We start from the raw sequence: 24940 nt of genomic DNA, 5'->3' as shown, positions 1-24940 counted from the left end.
TTGTTGATGCTGGAGGTCAGAGGAGAATGGGCCGACTGATTGAAGCTGATAGAAGAGCAACTTTGACTGAAATAACCACTCGTTACAATCGAGGTATGCAGCAAAGCATTTGTGAAGCCACAACAGGCACAACCTTGAGGCGGATGGGCTACAGTAGAAGACCCCACCGGGTACCACTCATCTCAACTACAAATAGGAAAAAGAGGCTACAATTTGCACGAGCTCACCAAAATTGGACAGCTGAAGACTGGAAAAATGTTGCCTGGTCTGATGAGTCTCGACTTCTGTTGAGACATTCAAATGGTAGAGTCAGAATGTGGCGTAAACAGAATGAGAACATGGATCCATCATGCCTTGTTACCACTGTGCAGGCTGGTGGTGGTGGTGTAATGGTGTGGGGGATGTTTTCTTGGCACACTTTAGGCCCCTTAGTGCCAATTGGGCATCGTTTAAATGCCACAGGCTACCTGAGCATTGTTTCTGACCATGTCCATCCCTTCATGACCACCATGTACCCATCCTCTGATGGCTACTTCCAGCAGGATAAAGCACCATGTCACAAAGCTCGAATGATTTCAAATTGGTTTCTTGAACATGACAATGAGTTCACTGTACTAAAATGGCCCCCACAGTCACCAGATCTCAACCCAATAGAGCATCTTTGGGATGTGGTGGAACGGGAGCTTCATGCCCTGGATGTGCATCCCACAAATCTCCATCAACTGCAAGATGCTATCAATATGGGCCAACATTTCTAAAGAATGCTTTCAGCACCTTGTTGAATCAATGCCACGTAGAATTAAGGCAGTTCTGAAGGCGAAAGGGGGTCAAACACCGTATTAGTACGGTGTTCCTAATAATCCTTTAGTTGAGTGTATATGCACAAGCATTTCATCCTAAAAATTAAATGAATCAAAACAAACAATTATCTTAAATGGGTCATTCAAAAGAATCAATTTTGAGAACAAAATGAAATCAAAAGATAGCATGGAAAAGTCAGAATTTATGCATGGACCATAATTGGGAAGACTACTGTTTAATTCACACAGCTCGGAACATGTAAACAGAATTGAAGTCAGAGAACAAAATAGTAATTTATATGCTATACACATAATCAAACCAAAACAGAAAACAGAAATCATGTTCAAAGAGCATAACAATTTTTAAAACCAGTAATTTAAAAAATAACTATAAAAAATATATCAGTGTTTTTCTGTTTGGGATTCTAAGTTAGAATGACCAGGAGCGTGTGGCGCAGGCTTTTAAAGCATTACCCTATTGATGTTATGACATGTGACTTCCAAGAACTGCATACTAGCAACAGGATGCTGAGTCTTAGCAAAAAGTTTCCAAAATAGAATTGAATTTTTTGAATTATATACAAAAAAATTGCATGGATTCAGAAACCTTAAAAATAATCCCCAAATAATTTGTAGAAACCAAGAAAAGGTAAGATAAAAATTCTAAGCCAAATTCTGACAGTTTAAAGTTTGGCTTTTAGAATTCTGGACATTGTTTTGATTATTTTTGGATTAATTTCTTTGAAATATTATTTTATTTCTTTGCCAGTGTTAATCATTTTGTTAGACAAACATCTCTTAAAAGAATGCTGGTTTTGTTGTTTTGCCCAAGGGTTTTCTTGGTTCCCTTCCCCCTTTTTGAATTTGTAAGTTCTGCCTTGTATTTTTTTGTGAGTTTAACTTGTAAGCCTGCTTAGGATTTTCCTGGTCAGACGTATTTTATGTTTAGAAGCTTTTTTTATCAGTTTTAAGAGCCTTTTTTGAGTTCCGCAATCTGGAAACTCACAGCAAAGAGCCATATTTCATCCAGTTTCTTTCATATTACCCTTTTTGCTTATTATTTTAAGCTGCTTCACTGCCATATAGCAGAAAGACAAAATAATTATATGCAACATATACAGACCCTTTAATGGAAAAGTAGGTCCAGAAGCTGTTGCTTTTAAAACGGAATAATTCAGAACTGAACATGTATGTATAATGCATTTGCACCTTTGATTAATTTCTGAAATTATTACATTGTCATTTGAAAAGATAAAAAAGATCAAAATCTTTTATCATTGTAATCAGTATTATGCTTTGCTGTGGTTGACTACATTTTTATGTTGATCCTTGCATGGCATGACACCTTTTTATCATCACATGCTACCTATATAAGATGGCGGCATGCAACTTCAAGCATTCTAGCTTTTGATCTATTCGATTTAAAAATCTTTGGTAACTTAATAAGGGGTAAGCAAAACAAAGTAGCTTTGGGCTTCTTTGTTTACCAACTTCAATAATTGGTCAATAATTTTGGTTTAGCAATTTTTCCATTTGATTGTTGGTTTTACTTTCCCTAAAGTGTTTGCTGACTTTTTGACTGCCTTCTGGGCATGAATGCAGCCAGCTCATTTTGCACCTATATCTCCCTGTCATATAACTCCTATACATTAAATACTGCCCTGCTTCATAGTGCTTGTTTATGAAAAATGTCTCCTTCAGGAAACCACAATTATCCAAATTGGAGAGTTTATTACAATAAAAAGATGTTAGAAATAAATAAATCTAGCAAAAATGGACAAAGGATAACACAGCATATAAAAATAAATTTTGTTTTTGTATTACAGCAGCATTCATAAAGTGAGAAGCATAAATCAACTGAAAGGTAAACAAAAGACTGAAACCAGAAATGATAAATGAGGGGAAAATGAGTGGAAAATGTAAAGAATAAATGTATCCCCATCTGGCTAGATTATGGAAATAATTAGCCTTAATGCCAAAATAATTTTAATGTAAATAATTCTGGCATAGTCTGATTGTTTATTTTATCTAAACCCAAATAAAGTAATAAGAAGATCTGAAGACACATACAGAGATTTACAGTTACAAATAGCATTGAACTCTGCTATACTCCTATTTTATAAGCCAGTGTTTATGAGACATGGCTTCATCTAATTTGTTGCAGCTGCTTTCTTATTGTTTATGCCACTTTTTCAAAACAAAGAAAACACTGAAAGTTAAATTTGAGCAGTATTGGGCTATACAAGAGCCACAGCAAAGTACAAAAAATCATGGCAAATGATAAAACCTGGTTCATAATAATATTATTGCTTTTAAACATGAACCTCATAACCCTAATTGTGAATGATTTTTACCTGACAACATGTCCCCATGTTCTCTAGACACTCGTCTGACAAATTTAAGTTCACTTTTAAGCAATGCCTACCATTGTATTTCTTAATCATCAAGTCCATTGTATTGTTTTGACTTATCTATTTACGCCACACATCTATTTACACAATTTACTTTGTTCAATGTATACAACTAAATTGACAGATGAATTTTATTCAATGGAAAGCTGCTTACCTGTCTCTGATCCAGACGTTCTATGGTAGCATTGACACCATAGGCATTGCAGGATTCTACTATGTAATCTGAACTGATCCCAAGAACAGAACACGACTCCCCATATGAACCATCTGCTACCACAATGATCCTTGGACATTCAGAAGATGTTATCCGCCTGAAGTATTCTTCTGTAAACTGCCAAGAAAAAAAAAATCACCAATATGTATCAATAAAATGAAGATATCATTATCAATAAATAAAAATGCCAATCATATAGAGACAGGTGAGCCAATTTTCTCAAAATTTTGCATTTTCATTGCCATTGATCCAGTTTAAAATATAGGCTGTCAGTGAGATGGGTGGTAATGGAAGAGGGCTGGGGCTGATAGGAACACATCGTTATCAGCGTACATAACGTTTTGTACCAACCAAATCTGATCAAGACCTAAGAGAAGGTCATTATAAAATTCAGTCACACACAAAAAGAACAAATTCTCATCTGATGAAAGCAGAGATATTGGTAGTTATCAGAAAGGTGGTGTAGATAATGAATGGGTCTCTTGCATTTCAGACAGCAATGACAAAAGGGTCAACAGTTGAAACAAATACATTTTGCAGATATACCCAGACAAGACTGGGCAGTTTGGCTAGTATTGTATATAACTGCATATTCATCTTGCCATTTTTTGTATACTGTTTAACTTTTTGTGTCTTTTGTTGGTTTCTCATTACTGTTATTATGATGATAAATAATTTAATTGTTTAATGTACACATGACAATAAACCTGAACTTGACATTTATAAGCATGTTGTTGCTGTAATGTATTTAAAAATAAATCCAAAAATTATATTTATCCATCCATCCATTTTCTAACCCGCTGAATCCGAATACAGGGTCACGGGGGTCTGCCGGAGCCAATCCCAGCCAACACAGGGCACAAGGCAGGAACCAATCCTGGGCAGGGTGCCAACCCACCGAAGGACACACACAAACATGTCACTTAAATATTCTTTAAAATATAAAAGAAGGTGCAACAAATACTACATTCTGTGCTGGGTGTCATTATGAGAGCACCTCCCTTGCCCAAAATGGTCGCAAAAATTGATTCTTAGGCTTTTGCTGGAGACATTGTGTTGTTTAGCACCAGAAATGAGGAAGAGGAGAGGAAGTTAGAAAAATAGAGAAGGACTTTGGAAGATAGAGGGTTGAAGATAAATAGGAAGAAGATAGAATATATGGCGTTTGACGATGAACAGGATTCAGGAGTTAGCCTTAGGGAGAGCTATTGAAAAGAGGGGATAAATTTAAATATCTAGAGTTAGTGGTAGCCCAAGATGAAAAGATGGATACAGAAATAACCCATACAGTGCAGTGTGGACGTAACAGCTGGAAGAAGGTATTAGGAGTATCGTGTCATAGAGGAATTAAGGTGACGGTTAAAAGTAAGGTTTTTGGGACATTGGTAAGACCAGTAATGATGTACAGAGCTGAGACATGGGCAGTAAAAGGAGTGTAGGAGAAAAAGTTAGATATGAACATGTGATGGGGAAAGACAATGAATATGTGGACAAAAGAGTGATAGGAATGGGAGTACAGTAGAAGAGAAAGCGATGGAGCCCAAAGCAGAGGTGGAAGGATAAAGTAAAAAAAGATTGAACAAGCATATTGACCCAACACAGAAGAGGGAAAGAAGGATAAGGAAGAAGGAGGGCCAGGAGTAATTGTTGCCTTTAGTTTTCTCTCTCTGGCCAGCGGACTAATTATCTAATGTTCTGAGGAAGCTGTGTAGTTAAACCCAGGCCAACTCTTTCACACGGTCATGTTGGTTCCCCTGTCTTAATGCCCTTCTCAGACCTGCAATGCATATAGGACATACTTACCACAGGTGGCCCCTTTACTTTTACACTGACATATGCATGACCAGGGCTGTGGGATCAGTTTTTGACTATACACAATACTTACATGATCCACTTCGGTCTACATGTCCTAAAATATGCAGATGAGAAATTAATTTTGTGTTTTGCCAGATTGCAGACTTGGATTTTGCTTTCAATGTGTACCGCACACATACATAGGACCAGCTGCAAGTAAACAGAAAAGTCTCCAACTACCTACACTCCTTAACAAACCAGTGAACACACAAAGTAAATGGAAAATGTAGATATTGTAAGGTTTCTAAACTCATTTGTGAGTCACCCCAACGGGACGACATGCCGAAGAGCATCCTGAAGCGCAATCACTGTATCCATGGAAGACAGTTTATCCCAACGTGGACGCAGCTTGCAGCTAAAGCAGATCTGAGAAAATGACGGTCACGGCATAAGTGATTGCCATTGATGGGTGATGCAAGGAACATTATAAATGCAGGGAACAGGATTACTTGGTCACTAATCTGGCCATAACCCTGCCTGATTGCTGCGTCTGTGTTATGGAGAATGGTAGATCCCGCTACAATAAATAACTGTGCTGTTCCTGTTTCAAGCTGAATAAAGTTGGTTTTGCTAAAGTACTCTGACTCATGTTTCGGGGTGCAAGACAGGGACTCACATGTCACAATGTAATAATACAGTATACGGAACCTGATACTTAATTAAGCTACTAGTTATGTAAAAAAGACATGGACTTACATTGCAATCTGAATCATCATTCTCAAGAAAAAAGCAGTGTTTAGACCTGGAATGGACTAACTACAGTCTAAGCCAGCAGCTACCAAACATTTTTTTGCTTTGGACAGGACAATACCTGTGTTATACTTAGTCACACATTCCGAAGTTTACTGTTTAGGCAAAGTCATCACCTTCGTATCCTTCACTATAGCAATCTACTGTATACTGCAGTCATTGGCCTTTTCTAAACAACTGTCACTAACATTAAAATTGATTTCTTCTTCATGTTCTGACAGACCATATTCTGCCAGTCCTGCTGTCTCAAACTCTGTGTCCAGAACGTAAAAGACGGGGTGCTTGTGGCTAAATGGTTGACCAGTGATATCAGGAATAACAGTAATGAGGTTAAAGAGGAAACAATCAGACAGTGTAGAGGCAGGAATATTTCTGTGAAAAACAGAAAACTAAATCTTCATAGAAGTTAATAAATTTCAAGTTCCCAATAGTCTGTGGGGTTTTAGGCATTAGCCCAGGTTAACTCATGCAGACCTCTAGCCATGCACTAATGCTCAATTATTACCCCAACAAAAAGCTGCAGCTTCTTTAGCACCCCCTTGTGCATTGACCTCTCCTCCTACCAGTCTCTCTCTCTCTCTCTCTTTTTTTTATTCTCTCACTTTTCTAGTGGCTTTCTGACAGATCTGTTGCTGCCCTTTGCCTTCTGAATGGTGCCCTTTTACTAGCCGGCTCTGCCAGCCTAATAGTCTTTCGTTTTAGAAAAACAACTTTTTTTCAGCACACACTGTGAACAATGGTACACTTTTCAATATGGTACTTTACAGCCAAACATGTCAGTCAGAAATTTACCTTGCTGTTTGAAAGTCAGCACAAACGACCCTTGACTGCTGTTTCCCAATGTAGTTTTCCATATCAAGAATCAGCCACTTGGATCTGGTACAGATTAGAAAGCCAGCAGTCCTTGAAAAAGGACTTAACAGACCTTCAACCTTCACCTTTTCATTTTGGAATCATAGAGTTGTTTTGTTGCACTTCCATGAAGACCTGCATGTTTTTAAACTGAGAATCAAAGACATGGAGGCAAGATATGTCAATTATTGGTCTAAGGTGTAACCTGGAATGTGGCATGTATTGCATTTTCATAAGAGCACTAATAATTTGTCATATTCCGTAATGCATAATTAGCCTGTTAAAGTCAAATTTAAGTTATGATTTTTTTTCTTTATTAAACTATTTACCAAAGATGCCTTATTTTCACAAATAAATGGTTTTGTGATGCTTTCCATATTCTTTCTCAACATTATTCCCATTTTTGCCCTTTAGGGAAATTTCTGCACTTGGGACAGTTCTGAACTTTACCCAGATAATATACTCAATATCCAGACTAAATGGGACAAAATTTCATTATTATGGAATCTCTGCTTTATACAAGTAAATGAATGAATCATTGCCATAAATCCAAATGATTTTTCAGTAATATTTCCTTTTTAATCATTTACTTTATAAATTATGCCATGCCAGACATGAATGATATCAAACAAGTTTGCAAGACACAGTAATATTTATTTATTTATTAAATCTTCTTTATGAAAAATATCTGGAAAATCTGTCTACATAAAGGTAGGACTTGGAAACTCAACACAGGCAGTGACAGCTCCATGATTCTTAATCAGACTCCTGTAGCTTTTCAATAGCACTGCTAATCAGTGCACCTCCATGAAACACTTTGTGAAATACAAGTTACCGTGTAAATAATTGTACTGCAAAACTGAAGGTATCCTTAATCCGTAGTTTCTCCTGCCCCTATTGGGATATCAGGCAGCAAGAGCTGAACATTGGGCTCTGTCAGTGGCCAGCTGAGTTGCTTCTTCCTATGTTACACCACTAGCTTAGAGGTCTTGTTGTAATGTTGTTCTCCAAGTCTCCCTGGGAATTGTGGAATACAATGATTTTTTATATTTTTTTATTTTTATTAGTCAAGAACATGTTGAGAATGCAGGTACCCATTAGTAGTTTTAGTAGTTTATACATAGATTCATCAAGGAATACAACTAAATTTGTTCATTTGGTGCATCTTATAGAGCAGGGGTTCTCGTTCCTGGGGACCCTCTGTGGCTGCAGGTTTTTGTTCCAACCAGATTTCTAATCAGTGACAACACCTTATAGCACTGATCTCATTTAATTAGCTGGTATTTTTTTTTCTTTTATTCAACATTCAGAAAAGCACAGCAGCATGATTTTCACATGTATAAGACATTTACAAATATTTCTGCTTTTGCTATTGATTTAAATGCTTAACTCTCTTTTGTTGATTTCATTATACTTTGCCCTTTCTCTGTGCAGTTTTTCCCCCTTCATTGTATCTTAATAATGACAACTTAAAGCGAGCAAATCAGACACCCAGGCAAACAACACTGAATAATCAAAGGCTGCAGCTACTTTAGAGTTGGACCCACTAATTAGTAAATAATGGATTAATTAAACAATTAGAACACCTAGAAAAGTAGAATGAAAATCAAGATGAAAATACTGTTAAAAAGAAAAAAATACAATATTCCTATATAACTGCTTGTTACATTTTAATATACAGTATACTGCTCAAAAGAATTAAAGGAACACTTTTTAATCAGAGTATAGCATAAAGTCAATGAAACTTATGGGATATTAATCTGGTCAGTTAAGTAGCAGAGGGGGTTGTTAATCAGTTTCAGCTGCTGTGGTGTTAATGAAATTAAAAACAGATGCACTAGAGGGGAAACAATGAGATGACCCCCAAAACAGGAATGGTTTAACAGGTGGAGGCCACTGACATTTTTCCCTCCTCATCTTTTCTGACTGTTTCTTCACTAGTTTTGCATTTGGCTACAGTCAGTGTCACTACTGGTAGCATGAGGCGATACCTGGACCCTACAGAGGTTGCACAGGTAGTCCAACTTCTCCAGGATGGCACATCAATACGTGTCATTGCCAGAAGGTTTACTGTGTCTCCCTGCACAGTCTCAATGGCATGGAGGAGATTCTAGGAGACAAGCAGTTACTCTAGGAGAGCTGGAGAGGGCCATAGAAGGTCCAAAACCCATCAGCAGGACCAATATCTGCTCCTTTGGGCAAGGAGGAACAGGATGAGCACTGCCAGAGCCCTACAAAATGACCTCCAGCAGGCCACTGGTGTAAATGTCTCTGACCAAACAACCAGAAAGACTTCATGAGGGTGACCCAAGGGCCCCATGTCCTCTAATGGGCCCTGAGTTCACTGCCCAGCAGCATGCAGCTCGATTGGCATTCGCCATAGAATACCAGAATTGGCAGATGCACCACTGGTGCCCTGTGCTTTTTGCAGATGAGAGCAGGTTCACCCTGAGCACGTGACAGAAGTGAAAGTGTCTGGAGAAGCCATGGAGAACATTATGCTGCCTGTAATATCATTCAGCATGAGCAGTTTGGTGGTGGGTAATGATTGTCTGGGGAGGCATATCCATGGAGGGTCACACAGACCGCTACAGGCTTGAAAAAGGCACCTTGGCTGCCATTAGGTATCAGGATGAAATCCTTGGACCCATTGTCAGACCCTATGCTGGTACAGTGGCTCCTGGTGCACGACAATTCCTGGCCTCATGTGGTGAGAGTATGCAGGCAGTTCCTGGAGGATGAAGGAATTGATACCATTGACTGGCCACCACACTTTCCTGACCTAAATCCAATAGAACACCTCTGGGACATTATGTTTTGGTCCATCCAATGCCACCAGGTTGCACCTCAGACTGTCCAGGAGCTCAGTGATGCCCTGGTCCAGATCTGGGAGGAGATCCCCCACAACACCATCTGTCATCTCATTAGAAGCATGCACCGATGTTGTCAGGCATGTATACAAGAACACAGGGGCCATACAAAGCGCTGCGTACAATTTTGAGTTGCTGCAATTAAATTTTGGCAAAATGGACTAGCCTGCCACATAAATTTTTCACTCTGATTTTTGGGGAGTCTTTGAATTCAGGGCTCTGTAGGTTGATCATTTTCATTTCCATCAAACGATGTGGCATCCTTTCATTCCTAACACATTACCCAGTCTATATCAGTATAGATATCCAGGAGGATTTCTTTTTCCATATTGAGATCTGATGTGTTTTCAAAGTGTTCCTTTAATTTTTTTGAGCAGTTTATATATTTTTTAGCAAACTTAGTTTTCTAATTAATATATTGTTCCTTAAACACAGAACTTGGGAAATATCAGTTCACTTAATTAGCCCAGGAGTTCAATTAAACAGAAGCTGGTTGGAACAAAAACCTGCAGCGACAGGGGGTCCCCAGGACCAACATTGAGAATAGAGGATCATGTATGCCAATATGGAATATACCAGTTGTTTTGTTTTAACAATTGAGATATGGTGCTGTTTAAATGAATGTGAATATAACTGCGCGGCTTAAGTCAATTGTTCTTTATTTAAGATTATACCTATCTGAGATATTTTACACATAAAAATAAAGACAATAAAATGGGATAAATTTGTCTCAGTTAAACAAATAGCACTTATTATTTTTGCACATGTTAAAACTTGTCGAGTAAGTGTACTCAAGGTAACTGCACTTTAAAGAACTGCTGGTTCAGTTCTTGCCTCCATCACAGTGTGTGAAAATGAGCTAGTCCTTTACCCAGTCCATGTTCAAGTTGTGTAAATAACCATAAGGAACAATAATCTTGTAAATTACTTTTGATAAATGTATCAGCCAAATATACAATCTACAATTACTTGGTCCATATTACGAAAGTTTACATATCCCCTTAGTTTTTCAGTTCTCACAATTAACATAAGGTGCTCTTTAAATACATTGGCACGTGAATGGCAACTGAATGGCTTATATCAACTGGCCTTTATTTAAGACTATACACAAAAGCATAAAGACAATGAAATTTGATAAACTGATCTTATTTTGCAAATGTTAAAAATTACAAAGTAAACGTACCAAAGTGTAGTGGACTAGCTAACTGCACTTAACAGACTGCTGGTTCCATCTCAGTACCTGTACCTATCTCGTGTTCCACGTGTAAAAGGCAGTGTGTAAATAAGTGTAATGAACAATAATATTACAAACTGCCTTGGGTAAACATGCCAGACAAATAGCCCATATAAAATAATAAAAGCAGTTGCACTGATTGTCACTAGTAACAATGATATATAATTATCTTGCTAACTTAACAATGATCATTTTATTAAACATTTAGTAGCCAAGATAGTGTTCCGAGTAGCGGGCCTTCATTATTGATAGGAAAGCTAAGATCACTTGCTCTTTGATACCTTATCCTCGTATCCAAAACAGTATTGAGCAGGACAGGTTTATTGTCCACAATAATTTATATCTTTCATTGTAAGACTGTCTACTGTATGATATTTTATTGATATATTACAAGCATCAAAAATGAAGTTGTTACACAATTAGCTTTCTCTCTTTTTGCATTCTCTTTCATATATGTCGAGAAAACATTTTCCTCATGGAATTATGCCAATTACTTATTTAATTTTTTTTTGTCTTCTTGAATAATACATACATCTTTTTTTTCATCTTTCATGCTGTTAGCAAAACTGGAGCGACAAAAAGATTGAAAGTAAAAAATGCAAAATGTATTTCTGGACATTTACAGGTTGTGCCCCACTGATCCTGAATAGGCCGAAAATTCTTCAATGAATGAATGCACAATGAGTTTCTTATGAAATTAACTAATAATGGTATTAAAAATTGCTGCCATTTATGCAAGCACCTAAGAATAAAACCTGCTGTGCAGCATGTAATCTACACTGGTGATTATTATTGTAATGATATTGTTTATACCAAGAGCGGCGTTTGGGGGTGGCAAGTGGGACAACTGCTCCAGGCCCCGTGCCTTAGGGGGCCCCGCTTTTGAAGTCCAAGTGTCCCATTCGAGCGGATTTGTCAAGTTATATTCTCCAGTATACAGTATATATATTTGAGATGATTCTAAGAAGAACCCTTTTAAAATCCCTCTTCAAGGTCATATTCCGTACATGTACATCTTTGAAAACACTCCGGAGTCCGAATATTAATGCACAAAAACATGTATCGCTAATGATAACTGACTGACATGACATCTATCTATCTATCTATCTATCTATCTATCTATCTATCTATCTATCTATCTATCTATCTATCAATGTGAGTTATGACTATGACATCCTGCATATCGAGACTCAGTGTATACTTTTCTAGAAGAGGCCATACTAATTTCCGCATGACACCACATCGCATTTCGTACTGTTGTGGTATTGTCATGAATTATGCATTGCACTTTTTTATAGATTATATCATTATATTTTTATAAAGTCTATGTGTTATCTTGCAAAAGTTTAGCTGAATACTGTAATGACAAAATTCAGTGTATGTTAACATTATTTTTAAGAAATTTGCACACAAATTTATACAGTCCACACATACCGGTAACAGCATTTGACGTAACCTGCCCCACGTGAGGTTGGTCAGCCCTAAGCCACACACACCACTAAGGCCGCCTCTGGTTTATACTTCAAACCCAGTGTGCCATATTTAGTAATTTCTGCATTCATGTGAATTGTAGTTCTTCAATGCTTTAGTAATATTGTTGTATCGTGTAATATTTACACATTATTATTAGAGATGTTAAAGTGCATGGCCCATATACAAACTTTCTTGCAACTTTATGTTAGGTGCATCCTGGGCTCAGAGTAAAAGTTGTGGTCCCCTATTATGGTGGGGTAAGCATACACGCAAGTGCATTAGGTTATTTAGTAATTTCCTCTGTCATTTAATAATATATGTAGGGGTGGATGCAGGTAGGGCGGCACAGTGATGCAGTGATAGCGCTGCTACCTCGCAGTAAGACGACCTGGGTTCGCTTTCCGAGTCCTCCCTGTGTGGAGTTTGCATGTTCTCCCCGTGTCTGTGTGGGTTTCCTCCGGGTGCTCCGGTTTCCTCCCACAGTCCAAAGACATGCAGGTTAGGTGCATTGGCGATCCTAAATTGTCCCTAGTGTGTGCTTGGTGTGTGGGTGTGCGTGTGCCCTGTGGTGGGCTGGCACCCTGCCAAGGGATTTGTTCCTGCCTTGCGCCATGTGTTGGCTGGAATTGGCTCCAACAGACCCTCGTAACCGTGTGTTAGGATATAGCGCGTTGAATAATAGAAGGATGGATAACGACTGACTGACTGGATGCAGGTTTATTTTTTATTTTTTAATTGCATATGTAATGTTTCTTTATTCTTTTCACTTCATTTTTTAATGATAATTTTTTATCTCAATAAAAAATAGGTACATTATGTTTCAATTTAACATTACACTTTATAAATTTAACATAAACTTTTATATATCATCTTGGAATTTTTCTTTAGACATTTATACATTATAAATGAGAAAAAGAATAAAGGATGTAAACAGCAGAGAACAAAAATGGAGCTAATATTGTTTTGCCATGCAATATATAATGTTCTATACACCACACACATTATAAACATTATACAGTACTATACAATAGACCATTAGTAAACTTTACAGAAGCATGACTCGTAACTATCATTGAGGTACGCAACAGCAGTCAGTCATTCAGCAGAGTATGAAGATCTGACACTTGTAGACCTGTCAGTATCATTTTAATATATACCAACAAAGAGTTTTAGCAGTCTGGAAGTGGGCCAGTGCTCGGTCCTGTCTGCCTGAAAGGCCAGCAGGATTAAATATGGTAATTCACATTGAAGTCAATTAATGAGGCAGCATTCTGCAAATACTTAATAATCTTTCAAAGGAAATTGCTGTCACAGCAACCGTATCACGTGTACTTCAGAACAGGTTATCAACCTGAAGCTAAGCATGTTCAGGCCCAGCTAGTACTTGGACAGGAGACCAACCAGGACAAGCTTGGGTTGCTACTGGAAGAGGTGTTGGCAAAGCCCAGCAGGGGTGTGCTTACCCTGTGGTCTTAATGTGGATCCCAATGCCTCAGCGCAGTGACAGGGACAAAGTGCAGTAAAAATGGCACTTTCCTTCATATGAAACATAAAACCGAGGTCCTTAATCTCTGTGGTCATAAAAAGATCCATGGGCCTCTTTCGTTAAGAGTACGGTGCATCCCGATATCCTGACTAAATTGTCCATCACAACCTTGTAATTCTGGCCACCTAGTCTTCCCCGCCCTATAATTGGCTAATTATTTCTCACTTTCACCACCTAACAGTTAATGTGTTAGGTTTATTATTATTATTATTATTATTATCCTTTCCATATATTTTAGTCATTCCAATAGGCACATTTTGACTTAGAAAATTAGTGTGGGAATCACCAGGTGCAGAACAATAAACCATAAAAAATGCAATTTATATACAGTATGCAGTTAGTATACCAAAATAAATACAACTCCATATTAAAAGTAAGCATTAGGTTTAGGCATCGTTATAAATATGAAATATCCTACAGCAAAGTGAGTATCATAAAAAAATGGAATAAATAAGAATTGAGTTTTTTATCGGGAAAATAAAAAAGGGAAATGTGTAACAAAAAGTATAGTTGAATATTTAGAAACAGTACGGATAACGGAATTTGAATATAGCTAACATGCAAAACTGGACAGCATGTTCAGCATTATATACATAGCAGAGGCACTGAGACTTATAGTTAGTATTGATTCAGCCCATGAAAAGTGACAAAAAGGGCTATAAAAAACTGTTAATACAACGTGCATGAAGAAAGATTGGGGCATCAGCTCACTGGAATGGAGGAAAGGCAAACAGCGAGGAAGAAAGGGTGTTTTAATTTTATTATAAATAAATTCATCTACAAAACTGTTGACTACATTAAATTATTTAATCCCTCTAGGGGCTAGGCAGTCTTGGTTTTGCCTGCATAACACTAATATAGAAAAAAATAATAAATTGTAAAATCTGTAATCCTTCTACAGTGTTTGGGTGCCATATACTAGATCCTTTGACAATACTGTGACCTCTTGACCCTATTATACTTTATCCCTACTGTCTATTATAATTAGTTCTTAATAACAGACTCAGTATCTCACACATGCATGACACATCTACTAAGCTTAAAAATTAATTAATATGTCCAAAGGATCACCGCATGAAATGGCAAGAAGCCTGGAGTAATCCCATCCTTTCATAAGAGGCTTATAGTTAAAAAAGCCATTAGTTTTATTTTTAAACACGAATGCCTCAAAGAGAAATCATTATCTATGGCAGTATAACAGCATTTTGCTCAAGATTATAAAATATTTAATTATATATACTGCATAAAGCAAACAACCCCATGTATATTAGCCGATTACATTCAAGAATAATTCCAAAATCCATATTAAAATAGTTTATATATTTTAGACCACCATTTCAAATAAATTTTAAGCAGCATCTTTAATTGCCATGTATGAAGACTCGTGAATGTGTGAGTCGGCCTTTTGACAGAGTGGCACACTGCCCTTGGAGGGTTCCTGCTTTGCACCCAATGCTACAGGTTATGCTCCCACCTCCAGTGAACAATGTTATATTATGTGTTATCTTTAATTTGCTCGAGTAAAGTCCGAGTGTTTGTGTGTGCATGTGAGGGCCGTGTTATAGACCGGTGCTCTGACCAGGGCTGCCTTGTTTAAGTCCCCATGACTGAAATTGACATTAAGAGGGGTCGAGTATGTTATGTCATGCTATGTTATGTTATATACAAACCAACTAGCAGTTTACTACATTATTACATAATGAGTTAACACTTCAAAAGCCAATATATAAATGATTTTATACTGCAAAACACCATTACAATTTAATTGTATATAGCACCTTAGATGCCTTATGTGGAGTTTATCCTCTGATGGGCTGGCACCTTGTCCTGCTGCTTTTGGGATAAACTCTTCCAAGATCTTTAATTGGATGCATAGACAAAAAAAAAAAAAATAATAAATGACCCATTAATTGCCCATTGCTAATGTGGTTGCATGAATAAGAATTCCCTGTGATAAACTTATGCCAGTCCAGGAATGGTTTCTACCTTGCATCTAATACTGGCATGACAAGCTCAGCCCCCTGTAACCCCAAGTTGGCTTTAGAATGTTTTAGAATCTATGCAATTACAGTATGTATCTATTTATAATTATTGAATGTGCATTTACAAGTGCATTCTCAGATGCATTGTTCAGAAACTTATAACACAAGAAATTTTATATGCATATTGCACCTTATCAATTCCAAGTCACTTTATAAGTACCGAGCTACAGTATTATAGTACAATTATAGTTTAACAGTTCCCATTTTTTCATACAGTACCAAAAATTGAGTGACCTGCTGAAGGTCACATTGAAATTCTGGAAACCTTGTGATTTAAAGCTATGAATTTTGTGATCTACTGTGGAAGGTTGTATATAAAATAATGATTAATAGATTCTGCGTATTTTGGCTATACAGTATTACGGCAGATTGCAGATATAAGATATTTTGGCGCCACCTTAGTTTAGATACTGCAAAAATGCATCTATTGCCCATTCACTACTATGTAACTTAGTTGGGACTTTGTAACAATTACATAGCATCAGTAAAGTGTTATCTCTACAGTGTGATCCACTAACAAAACGTCACTTTGGAGTAATCTGAGGCTGCTTACTTAAGGCACATCACTCTTGATATTATATGTTAATTATAAAACCTGTCAATCCTTCATATTAACAACTAATTTTACCATCATGTCAATATTCCACACCACACAGAAATTAATAACCTATATACTGATGTTTTATAAGTATTATGAAGGCCAAAAATACCTTTGTTAAGGTCTTGTTACATAAGAGTAAATGGATAATTGATGCATTTTTGCAGTACCTAAACTAAAAACCAATATTTTTCAGTAACATGCATGCTGCATAGCATATTATGGTGAAGCCATCACAATTTTATGAGCTATACTATCTCTGCTGTAATTTATTACATTGTTTGTCAAAGCTACTGCTGTTTAGTGCTATCCGAATATAAGGTGTACCAGAGTAGACATGATAGATTTATTTTAATATCTTTGTGTATAAGTCTGTGCATTTGGTACATATAGGATTATCTTCTAAAAAAGAAATTAATTTTAACAAGCCATTAGAGAAAAGATAACAAGATCATTAAAAACTGATAAAATATTGGTCTATTATATATACTTTAAATATCCTACCATTCATTTACCAAACTTGCTTGATCTAATTTAGGGTCACTGGGAATCAAGGCCTACTCCAGAGTGATTGATCAGAACGTAGGAAGAAACCTGTCAAAGTGCAGGTGTTTCATAGTCAACACTCAAATGTGGGCTGATTTAAAGTAGTTAATAAACCTATCATGAATGTCATTGAGATGTGGCAGGAATACCCATGAAAAAATCTCAAGAAGACACAGAAACAGAGTGTCATTCTGAAGAAAGAAAGTCAGCAGCATTAAATACTGTGCGACATGGTGGCTTTCATTCTCAAGTCATGCATTGCCTTCCGTGCTCGTCAAGGGTATGTACTCCCACACCAAGAAAAGAGGGTGACACTATCGCTAACAGTATCCACAGTGGTGAGAAGACCCCACTGTGGACAAATGACTCTGCCCCTTCCAGTTGTTGTCCTATAAAAAATGGCCTTTGGACCAGAGCCAACCATAAGACGGCTCTGCCAAACCAAACCTGCTCTGTCCAGCTGTTCAAACCTACTAGGTGCTGTACATAAGCTGATGAAATTTCTATTGGTGTGTTTTCTGCAGCCAGGTCACACTATGTGTGACATTTATGCCACTGGAAGATTCAGAAAAGAGTAACAAAACTTTTGAGCTTGGATTTAATGTTATTGCGAGTTTTATTTTTAAATTGTTATGTTTCAGGATGCTCTAAGTTTATTATTAGCTTGTGCACCATTTGAAAAATTACATTGAATTAAACAGACTTTAATATAAGAAATAGGATTAATCCATAAAACCTGAAAGGAAAAAAGATTATTTCAAGCTTGATCAAGGTCTTTTGAATGGCTGCAGGCAATAAATTAGATAAAAATTATTTCAGGAAACTGAAAGTGGGTGCAGGGTGAAGATAAGGAAGAGCACATTAAGAGAAATGACACAATTAAACATTTTCACATAAAGATCTTTTCACCTTGTTGATTTATTGATGAAACATAAGTTATTTTATACATTTAGTACACTGGACTTGTTCACATTCTGAAAAGTAGTAACTCCAGAAGAGTTAATCTTTTTTTCCTGTTGTATATTAATCAGTCAGTAAGTGCTTAGCTAGGGTAATATTCTGTGTTAAGGCAGGAGTGAATGTCATTGTCTCAACCTCCATTCTTTAATGTTTCAATAAACTACATTAAATAATTCCGACAGTCGGTACTAGCATTACTCTGCTCTTAGGTGCAGTGCACAAATCAGGCAGACAGATCAACAAAGCCTCAAAAATGCCACAGAATGTTAGGGATGAGAGAAGGCCCAGAACCGAGAGTAGACTAGCAGGGAATGGCAAATTGAACATAGCCAGGGGCAAAACAGGACCTGTAGTCACTAACCTGAAACATTTCATTTGACATGTATGGTTGATTTTATAGTTTTGTTTTTTTTTTTCTTTTTTGCATTAACTGCATAGTGGAGAGAAAAATCTTTATGCTTGTGCTGCAATTCAAAATATGGAAATATTTTTCAGAATGTTAATCCTGCATATTTCATTCATATCAATAGCAAAACACCATTTTATAGACACAGACTTAAATGGCTGATAATTACATAGAATTATGTTGTCTGTGAACAAATTGTCCATTCATGTTGAAAAAAGTTTCCATTAATAAATGGCACCATGGACAAACATGGTGTCTGAGGATTATCACTAATCCATTGTCCTGAGGTCCAATCTTACTCATCTTAGTCATTGTGTCTATGTGAAGTTTGCACATTTTCCTTATATATGTGTTGGTTTTACTCTAGATACTGAAAATTTCTTTTCATATTCCATATTCTCATATTTTAGATTAATTGCCAATCCTAGTCTCAGTTTGTGCATGAATAGACCCTGCAATGGACTGCCATATTTCCTAGGGTTGGATCCTACCTTGCAAAGGATGAGACATGCTTAGATTCCAGTCCCCAATGAACAAAAATTGGATGAAGTTTGTTGAGGAATGCTTTATTACATATATCAGATAAGGTTTTTTAGACAATGTGATCTACTTTTGCCAAATTTTCCTACCTTATTCTTAGAGAAATAAGAGGAACTAAGGGGCCTACAGTAATATGCTAACTATAGTGTGGAACACAGGACTTCAAAATTAGTGTTATTTATCAAATAATTCACAGATCTCTATTTTTTGATGTTGAATTAATACAAAAATAGAAAATGAGAACATAAGGAATTTGATAAACAAGAGAAAACCATTTAGTGTCAGGTTTGATTGATAAATTATTGTACCTCAAAGACCCATTACTGTAAATCCATAGATATTTTATTGTTCTTCAAATTTGAACCTACATTTTGCCAATTATTAAAAAGTTTATCTTTCTGAAAAATTACACATAAACATAAAGAAAACAAGCAACTTATACAGACATGGTATATCAACTGGGGACTGAGCCTAACACTCTTAATCGAACCACTGAGCCACCTGGATGTCATAATCAGGGCTGAATTTTGGGGTCTTGTAGCTTTTTCCTGTTATGGAAGCCATTTTGTGTACCGTTGTTAGGATTGAATCCTGCGTTTCTAGGGGTGTGGTCTCTGGGGTCGTGACCTAGAGTTCATCAGAAGATGGAATAAAAGGTCAGTGTTTCAATAGATACTAGCAGCTGCAGACCTCCATAGCTCCTCTCCATTTGTGGAATATTGTCGCTTTATATTATACATCAGTGATAACACCTGTTTACACTATGGCTAAGAGTCAAGTAAACCAAGTGACAAAAACCTGCAATCCAATTGGCTGTCCAGCGGAGCTACTGAATCGTGGAGCTGTGGAGTTCTGCAGCTGAACCCATCTCCAGTGTTTGCACTTAGCTTTATCCGATCTGAAGATAATTCCCTCTAAACCTTTTTTGTATTCTCTATGGTTAATTTTCATTTTTTGCCTGGTTTTTGACTTACTGGCTAAATATCAATTGTGAGTTTTGCCTCTCACCTGGGTTTCAGTCGCTTCATTTTAGTTAATTTTTTGTTTATTTTGCCGTTTGCACTCATTGCCCAGTTAAACTCAAGAAGTGAATTGTGTGTTTTCTTGTCCCAGCATTATTAGTAGTGTGTTATGTACCATTTGGATAGATCAAAGGAACCAATGATCAGGCTTGAACTGAAATGACTTTGACATTGAATGTGCTGCTGCTCTTGACAAAATCCATTCAGAAATGTGCACAGACCTTTTCTGAAATGTAACTGCTAAATGCTTACTGCCAAAACAAAAGGTGAAAGCTAAGAATGTTAAAAGAATACTTTTAAATTCTGTACAACTCCTCTCACGTTTACAGATAATTTTACTGCACAGTTAATTTTAAAACTAAATAAACTGCCAATAGAGAGCAATTAATAAACCATTGTAAGCTAACACAGCCTTATAAATGTGAGTATACACAGTACTCTATAACTGACTCAGTAGATAGATAGATAGATAGATAGATAGATAGATAGATAGATAGATAGATAGATAGATAGATAGATAGATAGATAGATAGATAGATAGATACTTTATTAATCCCAAGGGGAAATTTACAATAATTTACAATAATAATTTAAAATGCTTAAATAATGGCAATGCTAATATAAATAAAAAAGAAATTTTATTAGGGTTAGAACTAGCAACTGTGACGATGTATTCCCAGACCACTGAAATTCCTCTGTTCTTACCATACAGTGTGAAAAGTTGTAACAAGGATTAGAACAAGGAGGCAGAGCTGGCTTTCAAGCTGTTATATTGGTTTTAGGTAAGTTTCAAGCTAATTGAGAGAAACAAATCATTCTTGCCAAATGTGTATTGACAGCCAGTCATGTAATTGCAGCTCAATAGTGTATAGCAAGGACACAGAAGGTTTAGTGGTAGTCACCCCAAATATTAGCATAGGTATGACCAGTGACTTTGACCATGATATGATTGTTGCTGCCTGATGTGGCGGTTTCAGCATTTCAAACAGCTGCCCTTCTGGGACTTTCACATACTAGAGTCACAAGAATATATAGAGAATGGGGTAATAGATAACACTCTGCGAGTGGCAGTCATGTGGGTGAAAACATCTTTTCAATGATTGGCCAGACTTTTTCAAATAATAGCTGTTTAGAACAGAAGTTTGCAAAAGGACACTTCTGAATGTACAATACATTGGAACTTCCAGTGCATGACTTACAAAATAACAGACGTCCATGCTGAGTTCAACTCCTGACAACTAAGAACAGAAAGATCAGGCATGTGTTCGCTGAAAATAAATGACTGAAGACTGGGAAAATTGTTTCATTTCACAAATCTTGATTTCTGCTATAACATGCTGTGACGGACAGCCAGGTCCCATGCCCGGCCGGGACGCCCCTGCTACATATGTTCTGGGGAAGCCACCATGGACAGCTCAATACCTTCCTCGGAACGCTTGCTGGCAGCCTCCCCGGCCGTTATTCGTTTCCCAGTCTCCCACGTGGCTCCATGGGACATAGAGTCCTCCACGGCCTGGTTGGGAGATGGGGTGGCCACTAGGGGGTGCTGCCGAGAGCCAGCAACAAGGTTGGACGAGTTATCAGCCCCACTCGGAGGTGCAATCAGGGCCAGCTAGTCAAGCACCTGGAACACTTCCGGGTGGGCTATAAAACGGGCCAGCCTCCCTTCATTCGAGGCCAGAATCGGGAGGAAGAGGACGAGGTTGCCTCGGAGGAGTGGTGGTGCCAAGAAGGGTTGTTTGAACTGTGTTTTGTGCTTTTGGAACTGTATTGGGCCTGTGGGACACAGGGAAGACGTGCCCCACGGCTGAAGAAAACTAATAAAAGCCTGTTTGTTTTACACGTGCCTCTGCGTAAGTCTGTGCCGGGTCGGGCACTATATAGCGCCTTTTACAATGCATAATGACTTTAGTTGACTCAAATGGTCTGCAAAGTCCTCAGATTTCAATCAAACAAAGTACTTATGGGTGGAATTGGAGGTTTGCAGAATGAATGTGTGGCCAAGTATCTGCAGAAATTATGTAATATTATTGTGTCAGCATGGACCAGAATCCCTAAATAACATTACTAGTATTTTGCTGTATCCATGGTGCAAAGAATTAAAGAATGTAAAATATATATGCCATTAAGTCAGTATCAAACAGAAAGCAGATATGCTGGAGCATATCTTAAAAGTTTGGTTAGCAGAAAGAGGCCGTTTATGTCCCTTCTGGGAGCCCTGGGTTAATCTCTCAGAGACAGTTCTTTCTTGTAAAATAAGAATTGCAAACCTCAGCTCAAACTTTTTTATGCTCTTCTCCCCCACCTCCTTTTTCCACCAGGGTGATTCACTCAACACCTTTACAAACAGTCCCCTCAATGTCTTATACATGTTTTGGATGACACACTTCTAGTTGCTATCTCAAAAAGAAGCTGAAGGGCTCTGAGACACCTGACTATACATGTGCTGTTATATTTTGCCATTATGAAAGGATGTAATTAATTATGGCATTACCTCAGTCCTCATCTGTGCTCTGCTATTGGCCAAAACAGACCATTCTTCCTGTCTTGCTTGTGTCATATTGGTTTTAAACAGGGACATAAATCAGTCAGTGTCTCAGGCTAGGTCAAAGCACCATAAAAAAACTGGGAAAAACCAGCATCAATGCTCAATGAATATTGCCCTATAGCTCTCACTCCCACCGTGATGAAGTGCTTTGAAAGGATGGTCAAAGACCATATAATATCCAAACTCCCTGCAACGTTCAATCCACTTCAGTTTGCATATTGCCCCAACTGCTCCACCGATTATGCCATATCAACAACACTCCATCTGATCATGGCTCTTAAGTAAAATAAGAACAGCTAATGTGCAGCTGTTCTTTATTGACTTTAGCTCCGCATTTAATACAGTTAACCCCAAGCACTTGGTAAGAAAACTTGACCCAGTTGGCACCAACACCCTATTATGCCACTGGATATTGGACTTCCTCACAGACAAACACCAGACAGTGCATATTGGCAAAAAACATCTCTGAGGCCATCACTATGAACACTGTAGTCTGCCAAGGCTGTGTTGTTCTGAGTCCTCTGTTGTTCACTTTAATGGCTCATGACTTTCATGCCAGGCATGACTCGAATCAAATCATCAAAGACGGCACAATGGTGGTGGGCCTCATCAGCAACAATGATGACTCTGCCTACATCAAGGAAGTGAACCAACTCATTGTCTGTTGTGACAACAACAACCTGTCACTGAATGTCTAGAAGACAAAGGAGATCATTGTTGACTTCTGGAGGAAACACATGGCACACACTCCACTTATAATCCATGGCAATTCTGTGGAGTCAGAAAAAAGCACTAAGTTATTGGGGGTGCAGATCATGACCTGGCATGGAATACAAACACCATCTCCCTTGTCAAGAAGCCTCAGAAATGCCTTCACTTTCTACAACTGATGAGGAATGTAAACTTCTCCCTTCCTGTCCTCACAACATTTTACAGAGGCCCTATAGAGAGCATCATGACCAGCAGCCTCTCAGTCTGGTATGGTAGCTGCACTGTGTTAGATCAGAAGTCCCTCCAGAGTGTGGTAAAGGCAGCAGAGGAAATCATCAGAACCACCCTTCCTTCCATGTATTTGTCACGCTGCCTTAGCTACTAAGATAGTCACAGACACCACCCACCCAACCCTTGGACTATTCAAATGTTTGCCCTCTGGGATGCGCCACCGTATTTTGCGGTGCAAATCTGCCAGACTCAGTAGGAGTTTCTTCCCAAAGGCCAGCAGACTACTAAACTCCCACCAACAACAAGCAACATGTTGCTATATTGGTACTGTTAAATAATTCAAAACACACACACAGACTGTTTGAACACATATCAGAATCGCATACCTCATAAAATGCTGTTATATATGTGCATTATGTTTTTCATCACTTGAACACTTTACAGCTCTTCACCAATGTGTCTATTGGATTATACATATATTCTGTGTGTTATGCTGGCTATTATATCTATCTGTTGTTACATAACGTTAACTTGTCTTTATGTTGGTGTTCATACATTGAGCCTGGAAAAATGCAATTTCATTCAGCTGCACACTCCTTGTTGTATAGTTTGAATGACAATAAAGTAAATCCAATCTAATCCAATTCAATTTTGAGCACCTGAGTATCGGAGATCTTTAACTATAACAACCTGAAGTAACCAGCTGTCTCTGTAGCTGAATAAGATGGAGCTCTATAGAATCCAAAAGGCCATCCATCCTTATTCATGTTGACTGTGAGAAGTTCCAGTTTTTCTTAATTAATGATGGAAATGCTGATGGAGCCAGACATGAACATAAATCGGAGCGCACATGCTTCCACTAATGTCTCACTTCACCTATTTGTGTTTAGCAGCAAATGCTCAATATCCATTAGCAGATTCTTCTATCAAATAATCAAAGGCCTGGAAAGCAATGTCTACTTTCTTTGCACCCAGATCCATGTTTATCTCTTCATAGCCAAGTTTCTGTTATATTCCTGTTGTTTTATATTAGATACAAGACTGTCTGACTTTGATGACATACAATCGTCTTTGCTTGGCTACTATGGTGAGCTTATTTTTGTGCTTTTTTATCTGTGTGCAATGGTACTTGCACTGACAGTGTGTTCTTCTAAAATTGCATTTTTGGTTGCCAATAAGAGGCTGTGTTTTTTTTTTTTACAGCTTTTTCTCTATTGACGTTTCTTGTTGTTTTTTCAGCTTCACACAAGTATCATTAGGCATACACTTAAGTGAGGTTGAAAGGATTCTGTATTTACTCTACAACAAGGGCAAGAGAAGGTGGCAATGCCA

General features: G+C 37.7%; 1 protein-coding gene across 1 annotated transcript in view; it reads right to left on the bottom strand.

Moving 5' to 3' along the window:
• si:dkey-234i14.6 overlaps window positions 1–24940 on the bottom strand; it is a 147763-nt gene that overhangs the window by 110797 nt on the left and 12026 nt on the right. The window contains exon 2 of the mRNA XM_039763357.1: window positions 3366–3542. Within this exon, the coding sequence (XP_039619291.1) occupies window positions 3366–3542 (177 nt within the window). The remainder of the gene's footprint in view (window positions 1–3365; window positions 3543–24940) is intronic.

Source organism: Polypterus senegalus, chromosome 9 (genome assembly GCF_016835505.1).
Source record: "Polypterus senegalus isolate Bchr_013 chromosome 9, ASM1683550v1, whole genome shotgun sequence".
Classification (NCBI taxonomy): Eukaryota; Metazoa; Chordata; class Cladistia; order Polypteriformes; family Polypteridae; genus Polypterus; species Polypterus senegalus.
This window is presented reverse-complemented; position numbering and strand designations above follow the sequence as displayed.